The sequence below is a fragment of the Cannabis sativa genome, unplaced genomic scaffold, assembly GCF_029168945.1.
Source record: "Cannabis sativa cultivar Pink pepper isolate KNU-18-1 unplaced genomic scaffold, ASM2916894v1 Contig1, whole genome shotgun sequence".
In the NCBI taxonomy this organism is placed as follows: Eukaryota; Viridiplantae; Streptophyta; class Magnoliopsida; order Rosales; family Cannabaceae; genus Cannabis; species Cannabis sativa.
The window spans coordinates 1,234,254-1,244,314 of NW_026870037.1; the positions used below are offsets into that span (position 1 = coordinate 1,234,254).

The 10,061-nt window shown below is 33.4% G+C and overlaps 1 protein-coding gene across 2 annotated transcripts; it reads left to right on the plus strand.

Annotated features, from left to right (window-relative positions):
* Positions 1–2,224: 2,224 nt before the first annotated feature.
* On the plus strand, positions 2,225–9,564 carry LOC133032897 (BTB/POZ and MATH domain-containing protein 4-like). Of its 2 annotated transcripts, none has more exons than XM_061107357.1 (4): positions 2,225–2,936; positions 5,675–6,020; positions 6,146–6,425; positions 8,980–9,564. In XM_061107357.1, the coding sequence occupies exons 1-4, from the start codon at positions 2,542–2,544 to the stop codon at positions 9,165–9,167; spliced, it is 1,209 nt and encodes a 402-aa protein (XP_060963340.1). In that variant the 5' UTR covers positions 2,225–2,541; the 3' UTR covers positions 9,168–9,564. The 2 variants fall into 2 exon arrangements, with proteins under 2 accessions (XP_060963340.1, XP_060963341.1); XM_061107358.1 differs by lacking the exon at positions 8,980–9,564 and adding an exon at positions 8,284–8,681 and having other exon boundaries at positions 2,226–2,936.
* The last annotated feature ends 497 nt before the right edge of the window (positions 9,565–10,061 follow it).

Below are 10,061 nucleotides of genomic sequence, written 5' to 3' on the forward strand. Positions count from 1 at the left end.
TGTCCCAATTCTTCGGTTGCTCATGTTTTTAAGAGTATGTATTTTCCTCATGTGGATTTTCTTACTGTGGAGGAAACTTCTAAGGGCTCTTATATCTAAAAAAGTATTCTTTGGGCATGAGAGATTTTTCTTGATGGAGCTTGTTGGCTTATTGGTGATGGTAGTAGGGTGAATATTCAGACAGATGTTTAGAATCCTAAAATTTTGGCTGCTACTTCTCATTCCTTTCATGGCCATTCGAATGTCCATATGGTTAGTGCTTTAAAGATGGCTAATGGTACTTGGAATTATGATTTGATTGGTGAGCTTTTTTCGATAAAGAAGATAATCAAATTTTGACCATTTTGAGTTATTTACAGCATAAGGATAAATTAATCTGGCATTACAATGCTTCAGGTGGTTATACAGTGAAGAATGACTACTAAAATGTAATTCGTCTGTTGGGTAGGGGCAATTTGCATCTTCAAATGGTCTCTCTTATTGGTGGAAGGTTCTTGGGACATTTAAGGTTCCTCCTAAAGTTAAAGTTTTTGTGTGGAAAACTTGTTTTAATTGGATTCCTACCATGCATAATCTTGCCCAGTACCATATTGTCAAATGTTGATCGATTTGTTGTTTATGTAGAGACTAATTCCCATGTTGTTTGGGGTTTCTAGTCTCCATTCTATCATTTCTAATGTTTTCTTTGTGACTGTTATGAACTTTAGGCTTAATATAAACTTCTATGCCTTTATCCATGAATGTGAATCTATTTTGCATAAAGATGAGACGTGTCTTCTTTTAACTCTACTATGACATATTTGGTATAGGAGAAATCAGTGGGTACATGGTCAAAAGCTTTTGGATGATGAGGGAGTGTATGGTTGGTCTAAAGATTTTTGGTATCGCTTTGCTAATGAGAACAATACGGTAGGGGGTTTTATCCTTGGGTTGGCCTCTTCTCCCTTTGGTACGATGGCTCCTCGTTGGGTGCTTCCTCCGTCAGGACGGCTCAAATTGAACGTGTATGCTGGGCTTCGTACTATAGATAGAATGTTTGGTTGCGGGGTTGTCGTTCGTGACCACTTAGGAGCGGGCCTTGCTTTATCGACTTCTCTATTCGTTGGTTCACCTTCTCCTTCAATTATTGAAGCGTTAGCATTTCTTAATGGCCTTATGCTTTGTGTTCGGATGGTTTATAATAATATTGAGGTAGAGTCCAATTGTTAGCGTGTGTGTGATACTCTTATGGCTAAGAATCAGTTGTTAGATGGGTTTGCTATAATTTTAGCGGACATTCTCACTATTTATAATTATGTTCGAATTCTTGACTTTAAGCATTATATTCGTTTTGATAATGCATTAGCTTATAATTTAGCTAAGATTGCTAATATATGGATTATGATGTGATGTAGTGGCGGGACCTTCTGAGCTGTTTATTTGTGAGTCGTAATCGTTTGGCTAAACTTCTACTTGTAACTAGAAATATAATATAAGTATAAGTTTTGATTTATTTTTATTGTTTGGATAAGTATTATATGAATAGTTTTTTTTTAATAAAAAATATTTTTTTAAAGGGTTTGAATATTATTAAAAAAAGATTTTTTGTGAGTAAATTAAAAATCATATAAATTATTTTAATTTTAAAAATAACTTCTCAAATTTTTTTTATGAGAAACTACAAATTCTAGTTTATTTAAAAAAAAAAACATAAATTAATTTTTTTTCTTCCAAACACTCTTAAAATGACTTTTTTTAATTCTAAAAGCTAAAAGATAGCTTATGGAAATGGGGTATATTGAAAAATACCTCTTTTATTTATTAATTAATCAAATCTACTTCTAATTTTATATTTAATTGATACCTTTTTTTATATTTATTGTACCCAAAGAGAATCACATGGAGACTATATTGAGGTGACAAAGTAAAATTGGTAAAGTGTTAAAAAAAAAAAGGCAAAAACAATAAATTTAGAAAAAGAGAATAAAAGTAAAAAGGACAATATAAAAAAGACTATAGAGTTTAATTTTCTCAAATTAAACCAAAGAGACTCACTTTTGCCTTAGAAATTCACCCCTCTACAAAAACATCAATTTTACTTTTTTTTTTTGAAAGGAACATTTATTTACTTATTATTGATTTAAATTGAATAGAATAATTATTTGTAAGTAACGTTTAATTATCTATGTTTTCCCTCGTCTTACGAAAGAAAATTGGTATTAAGCTGATTTTAGTTAAAAGCTTTAAAAACCTCAGAAGAGAGAGAGAGTCTGAGCCTGCGACGCTTTCTCATCTATCACTTCTTTCCTGTTACCTTCACTTTCTCGGACAATACAAATAAAATAAAATAAAATTAAATCAGAAATCAAAAGAGACTAACACAAACAATACACACATTTCTTTTAAACCAAAATTCGACTCAACAAACCCTAATTTCCCCCCTTTCTTCAACCCAATTTCATTACCTTTGAAATCCTCTAAATCACTCACTCACTCACTCAATTCTTTGTATAGCTTCTTCGATTTCCTTTTCAAATTCACAGACCGGTGACCTATCCATCAATGGCTGGGTCCACAGCGGGGGACAAGAGTCCATTACTGTCGCCGACGAGCTCTCGGTCGGTGACGGAGACGGTGAACGGGTCGCACAAGTTTGTGATCCAGGGTTACTCGTTGGCTAAGGGTATGGGAGTCGGTAAACACATTGCTAGCGATAATTTCATGGTTGGGGGTTATCAGTGGGCTATTTACTTCTACCCAGATGGAAAAAATCCTGAGGACAATTCTGCCTACGTTTCGGTCTTCATCGCGCTCGCCAGCGAGGGTACCGATGTTAGAGCCCTGTTCGAGCTTACACTCGTCGATCAGAGCGGGAAGGAGAAGCATAAGGTTCATAGTCATTTCGATCGTTCTCTTGAAAGTGGCCCTTACACGTTGAAGTATCGGGGCAGTATGTGGTACGAACTGAATTCTGATTTCTGTTGCGTAATTGGTACTTTTTATATTTTTGTTTCAATTAGCTGAATTGTTTTTGGGGATGGGGTAGTAATCTTTGAACTAAATTCGATTTTGCATTATAACTTGATATATGTTTAAGTTTCATACAACAAAGATGTATGAAGATAAGGTTTTTTTTTCTTTTTTTTAATTTATTGATGGACATTATACTTTTGTGGTGATTTTGATACTGCTTGGAATATGGATCCTATGGATGTGAAAATTCTTTAGTTTGCAGTAATTAAATAGTAGGAAAATATATCATGTAGTGCACCATAATGTTTTGTGGATAAGTGTTTACCTGTTTTGATTTGTGGCACCTTTAAGATATTCTTGTATGAAACATCAATTTTAGGATAATGTTTTGTGGATAAGTGTTTACATGTTTTGATTTGTAGCTCACTGAGCTTCAAAGCCATCACGCTTAGTAACTAACAATGTCGTGAATCATGAATATATTATATCTACTTGAGGGCTGTGGCAAGGTTTATGTTTTGTGGCTAGTTTGATATAAGTGCTATGTTTATTGTCGGTTTCCTTTTAGGGTTAGATTAAATAAAGTGATTATTAAAGTTCAGTTTGTTCACTTAAACAACTCTGTGCTTGAAAGTAGACTTATCACTTTTGATTATAACTTTTTGCCTAAGTTTTAATAAGCATGTTCTTATTGGCTGGAGTTACTAAAATTCTAGGTTGTCCCGAAAAGGGCTGCTGCCTTTAAGGTTGACAGTATAAATCAAAGAGTATTTAGAGTTTCGAAAAGGATATAGTGAGTTAGTGTATGAATGGGCTTCATTTAAGGTTGATAGCATAATGTGAAGAATACAAAATTGACTTTGAGAAAGCCTATGACTATGTGCATTAGGACTTTCTGGATATGGTACTTATGAAGAAGGATTCAGATCAAAGTGGAGAAGGTGGTTGATGGCTGCTTATCTTTCCTATTTGATCTTCATTAACGGGAGACCAGGAGGGAAGTTTTGTGGATCTAGTGGGCTAAAATAGTGAGATCCTATCTCTTTTCTTATTCACTAGTGTGGTCTATCTCTTAAAAAAACTCAATGTTCATGAGATATTATAAAGAAGATGGTCCTATCATTTATTATCCTTGGGTTGGTGTGTATATTGCAAGAAAAATGGGGAAACGACTTCCCACTTAATTCTAGAGTGCCCTTCCAATCATCTTTCGTGGGTTAGAGTGCTTAGTGAATTTGGTATACATTAGTGCATGCCCCAAATCTGAAGATAGTTGCTATTGTGTAAACTCAAAGGGAGAAGGAGAACTTCTCGGCTCTGGAGCACACCATTCTTCTTTGGAATTAAACGGGAGGATCTTTGAAGGAATCAATTATGAGGTAGAAGATGTATGGGGGAAGATCAAATTCTGGGTTGCAATTGCAACTTTGGTTTATAAGTCAAATAAAACTTAGACCAAGCTAAGATTATCTACTACATTCCAGCTATCTCTTGGGAAACCTTACACAAAGATGTGACATGGTAGAAATTGTTGGGGAGATTGATCGCATATTGAGACCAGGCGGATATCTACTGGTTCAAGACACAACAGACACGATCAAAAAGCTTAAGCCAATTTTAGAATCACTTCACTGGTCCTTAACCGTTCATCAAAATCAGTTTCTTGTTTGTAAGAAGGGTTTCTGGCGTCCAAGTAGTTAAAGGGGTATGACTGATTATTTTTACTGAAAAATCTTTGTCCCACTCCCAGGTTTATATGGGTCCAGTGCAAGTGTAATTTATACAAGGACGATAGAACCCCTAGCACCTATTTTTGTTTACCGCTTATAATTGATATCCTATAGAAATAATTTTACTTCAAATTACTATAATTAATATATCTTCATAATTTCTTTAAAAAATAACTGCCCAAATCTGAAGATAGTTGCTATTGTGTAAACTTAAAGGAAGAAGATCTTCTTGGCTGTGGAGCACAGCCATTCTTGCCATTTTTTGTGCAGTTTGGATGGAATTAAACAGGAGGATCTTTGAAGGAATCAATAATGAGGTAGAAGACGCATGGGGGAAGATCAAATTCTGGGTTGCAATTGCAACTTTGGTTTTGAGGGCTTGTTTTTTCAAGATCTCACTAAAGAAGTCAAAAGGTTTTGAGGCCATGTCATTTTAAGATCTCACTAGAGAATGTGGAGTTATTTTGCACCAAGATAATCTTATCATGGTCTAAGTTTTATTTGATTGTACTGAGAGCTTTGGTGTTCATGTATTTATGCTTGCTTTCATCTATTTTTAATTTTTAGTTTGTTACCACAATTTTCCTTCGCCATAAGTGAGGCACCCGAAAATAAATTTTGGACGAGTTGTCTTAGACATATAAAATTATGGTGTAAGGTTTAGGTAAAAACTAAGAAATTAAATTTTGCAAATTATATGAAGGACACACCATTTAAGTTTCAATTATGCAAATAAAACAATTTACAATTATATATTTTAATTCTTATTTTCTTTATTTTTTATTTTTTTAAATGATATGTGAAAGGATTTTATTAAATGTGTACATGCGCTAGCCTTACCTTGTTCTCTCAAACCTGGATCACCTGGACTTTTGATTTCTTGTTGAATTTAATTGCTACTTCCTGCAATGAATTATAGAGTGCACACATTGAAAATTTCTATGTAGATGTATCTTTAAGATGTTAATTTATTTGTTTTGTTTGTACTTTAGGGGATACAAGCGTTTCTTCAGACGAGCTTTACTTGAAACTTCAGACTTTTTGAAAGATGATTGCTTAAAAATCAATTGTACAGTTGGAGTTGTAGTTTCAGCGGTAGATTGTCCACGATTACACTCTATTCGGGTCCCAGAATCTGATATTGGTACACATTTTGGGATGCTATTGGAAAAGAAGGAAGGTTCAGATATTAGTTTTGTTGTGGCTGGTGAAAAGTTTCGTGGACATAAGTTGGTATTGGCTGCTCGGTCCCCTATATTTCGTTCTAAATTCTTTGAGGGGCTAGAGGAAGATAATACAGAGGTTGAAATCACAGATTTAGAACCTAAAGTTTTCAAGGTACGTCTGAAATTTCAATTGAAGAAATGTTATTTCATTTTTTCTTTAGTGGTCTATTTTCAGAATTATTACTGTCATTCTATGGATTTTAACCTAATGTTCCTACTTACTATTATATTCAACAGGCCATGTTGCATTTTATATACAGAGATTCCCTAACAGAGGATGTGCAGCTTGAAACACCAAGTACGTCGCCTACATCCTTGGTATCTGACTCATTAACTGGAAAACTATTAGCTGCAGCTGATAAGTATGGTCTGGATAGGCTCAGACTAATGTGTGAGTCTCATCTCTGCAAGGATATATCTGTGAAATCTGTTGCTGAAATTCTAGCTTTGGCTGACCGGTGCAATGCCTCTGAACTAAAAGCTGTTTGTCTAAGATTTGCTGCCGAAAATCTTGCAGGTATGCTTTTCTATATCAATTTTTTATTGTTGTATAAGCTCCTATTTTCATGATGCAAGCCAAAGTTCAAAACATGCTAAAATCAGATATGCAATATATGTGTAATGGATATTGATGCATTTTAGTAACTTATAATAGTAAAGATTACATGATGTGTAAAGTCTAGCGAACTAGTTTTGACAATCTGACTTTCCTGTGAATCTTGTGTAATTGAATTGACTAAGACCATTTTTATGCAAGCATAACCTCTGATATCCATTAGATTTGCATCCAATTACATATATGCTCTTTGGAACTCTTAATTTAAAAATTTATTACATTGTGGATGCATGTGATTCTAAGTATTTGATAACTTATATGGATATGTCTTCCCAAAGAAGTATATACACAGTGACATTGTAGAGTGATTTTCATTCTTAAAACAGTTTTTAGTTGTTAAGAAAAGAAAAGAGAAAAAAGAATAGTTGCCAAAGTTTATGAATAATTGGTTTCTTTAAGAAATTGGATAAGAGTAATGGTGCACCTAAAATATGCACTCAAACATTACATACAGTGACGTGACAGTTTTTTTAACCAATCACATCTATTTCAACTGGGAACTATGTGATGTTTGTATGTATATTTTGAGTGTACATATTACTCCATTGGAAGAATGTATTGTTATATGGTTTCTCTGTGTGGCTCTTAAATAAATGGGATGTTGTGAATGGGGAATTTGGCATTTCTGTGAGTTAGTTATCCTTTGTGGGGTAGTTTCTGAAATGCAACACTAAAAAAGTATAACTCCAAAACAATTGGTAAGGATTGGATGATTCTCTGAAGTTGAAACAGAAATGCTCATTTGTTTGAGTTTGGATAAATCTGCTACATTGGATTTTTTTTTTTTTTACAATTTTTGATAAAACTAGTGTTCTGTTACTTGTCCCATACTGATGTGTAATGCCAAATAAGGAATATAGTAATTGCATGGATAACTGGTGTGTAAAAACGATGTCTACTTTTGGGATTTATGATTGATAAACCTTGTTTGGCCTGCAAAGCTTTTAGGCAAGGAAATCCAGTGTCTTTATTTCCTTTTCATATTGGGCTTTAATGTTTTAAGTTCACTGGATAATTAGTGCATGGAAGTGTTAGAAGATCAAGTGATTTGTAGTTAATGTTGTGCAAATGAGACAGTTTTCGCCTAATGAAATGTATATTAGAGGTGCTAAGCATTGTGTGTATTAGTTTCAAATATTGATATAGCCTAGAATGTACTTGTTGATATTAGGCATTGTATCATAATAAACAAAAGATATAAAAGTGTGTCTGATAGGTTAACTTAAGGGTATACTTTACAGAATGGACTTTGATATTAATATTTGGCTTCCTATTGTGTCACTCCACTTTCTATCAGTGTTTGTTAGCCTAACTGACTATAGACACAGTAAGAGGTATTTATAAGAGTTTTTATGTATGCATCACTGATTGACAAAGTACTGCTAAGTCCAAGTCATGAGACTATTTTTACAGAATTTGAATGTTGAGTTGGTAATTTGGAATTTAGAAAAGAATATTAGAGGTAAGGTGTTAAGGTTCATTTGGTGGCATTTGGCTTGTGCAATTAGATACAAATTGGTGGTTGGATGATCTCTTGGGGGAAAGATTAGGTATAGGATTGCTGTTTGGTTATAGAAGGTAGAAGAGTACATTTTTCTCGTTTCCTTTTTAAAAAGGGTTTTAGAGGTTATACTGTGATGGAATTTCATGTTCTGGTGAATTGTGCCCTTCTTTACTTGTATTGTCTTGGAATTATTTGAAATACTAATTGATAAGTTTTTTTTTTCTCTTTTTTTAATTTATTATTAATAAAATACAGGTGGGGGAGTGGATCAAGGTTATTTGGTTAATAATTTCCAGGAGGAATGTTCCGGCAGATAGGCTAGTTTTACTTTTTTCGTTTGAACTTAGCTTCTGTTGAATAATTTATCATCTGATCAGACTTGAACATTGGGGTTCCAAAGCTTAGGTTTCTTATTATCCATTTTCTTTTTCCTGCTTTGAATTTGGTATTCTTTGAAATTTGTTTAGCTTAATGGTTAAGGTTAGTTGCATCAAGTTGCAAAATACTGGTTTATGTATTTATATCCTCTTTCTACTTTGGGTGTTTTGCCAAGCACAAAAGAGAAATGGAAAGGGGAGAACAGTGGCTTGTGTTGTAAGTTCACTATGCTTGTGTTATAAATAAATTACTTTGACTTGATGTCAAATTTCTGCTATGTTATAATCCTACCACATCTTGCTGTAGTTCAAATCTTTAACTTTAGTAGTATTTGTGATTGAATGTCCCATTAATTTGTTTGTCTTTTAAGTATGGGGTAAAATGTAAAACAGAACTAGTTAATTGTGGATCCTATATTCCTGCATGCATTCTTCTCGTAAAATAATTGTAACTACATGCATAGTGGAGGAGTTTTTTGTATTTTCTGGATTTATCTTCCTTCCCATGGAAGGCCAATTACAGGGTCAATCTACTCATGTATTTTGTGTTCTCATCTTCAATTGAATATTTCAGCTGTTATGCGAACAGACGGATTTGAGCACCTTAAAGAACATTGTCCAACTCTGCAGTCAGAACTTCTGAAGACAATTGCAGGATGTGATGAGGAATGCAGCAGTGGTGGAGGGAAGACCCGAAGTGTGTGGGCACAACTATCAGATGGGGGTGATACCAATGGTCGGCGGGTCAGACAAAGAACTTGATTTCTGAACATTGCTGTTTTGTAAATTCAACACTGAACTAAAACAGAAAAGTTTTTTTTTTCTTTCCAGTTTTTGGTATTAAATTTAGAACAAAAAAAAAAAAAGGAAAAAAATGTCGTTGAAACGGTAAAGTAGGCGGTCTATGTTGCAGGTTCTGTTATAAAATGGTGCTGTGATTCTGATCTGAACTAATTGAGGAATAGGGGCTTGTAGCTGTTTGCTGGACTAAAAAGTGCTAACCCTAATATATCCTGAAGTCTGTCATATGTGGTTCTTTACAAGTATTTTTGATCTTTTCTTTATTATTCTTTTCCTCTGGTATTGTAAGATTTTTTTCTGCAATTTGTATTTATATTTATGACTACATAAAAAATTGGAGTATAGTGTTAGCAACTAATCTTTTTGTTTTTTTTTTTAAATCTATTTATTTTTCTGAGCTATCAGTTTATTGGTAATGAAGGTTGTCTAGTTCAACTTGTAAAATTAGTGTTTGTTTTATTTAGATTGAGCATCTATTTTGTTGAATGTGAGGTATGTGGTTGAAACTTGAAAATATGCAAAGAGAAATGTTAAGGGGCATCAGTGTAGTGTTTAGTACTTTCTTACATGTTAATATCATTATTGGTTTAACTAAGTATTGGGTTTTATATAGTTTAAAGTAATAATTTTTAAGGAGTATCGCTAGTCAATTGTAAGACAAATACGTTTAGAAGGTGTTAGATATTATTAGTATCTAATAGCAATGCTCGTACAAATTGCATACCACTCATTTCATCAAAGTAGTTAATATATATTAGATAGCAATAGGCGTTTGAGATATTTTTTATATAAATGAAATGATTATTAATATAATTGGAGAGAGAATAATAATTAATGGTGTCATTATACAGTAGA

Excerpts from the sequence above, each read along its gene's own strand:
- LOC133032897 (XM_061107357.1), top strand. The coding sequence starts at position 2,542 with ATGGCTGGGTCCACAGCGGGGGACAAGAGTCCATTACTGTCGCCGACG. Across the intron at positions 2,937-5,674 it reads AAGTATCGGGGCAGTATGTG|GGGATACAAGCGTTTCTTCA; the intron begins GTACGAACTGAA and ends TTTGTACTTTAG. Across the intron at positions 6,021-6,145 it reads TAGAACCTAAAGTTTTCAAG|GCCATGTTGCATTTTATATA; the intron begins GTACGTCTGAAA and ends TATATTCAACAG.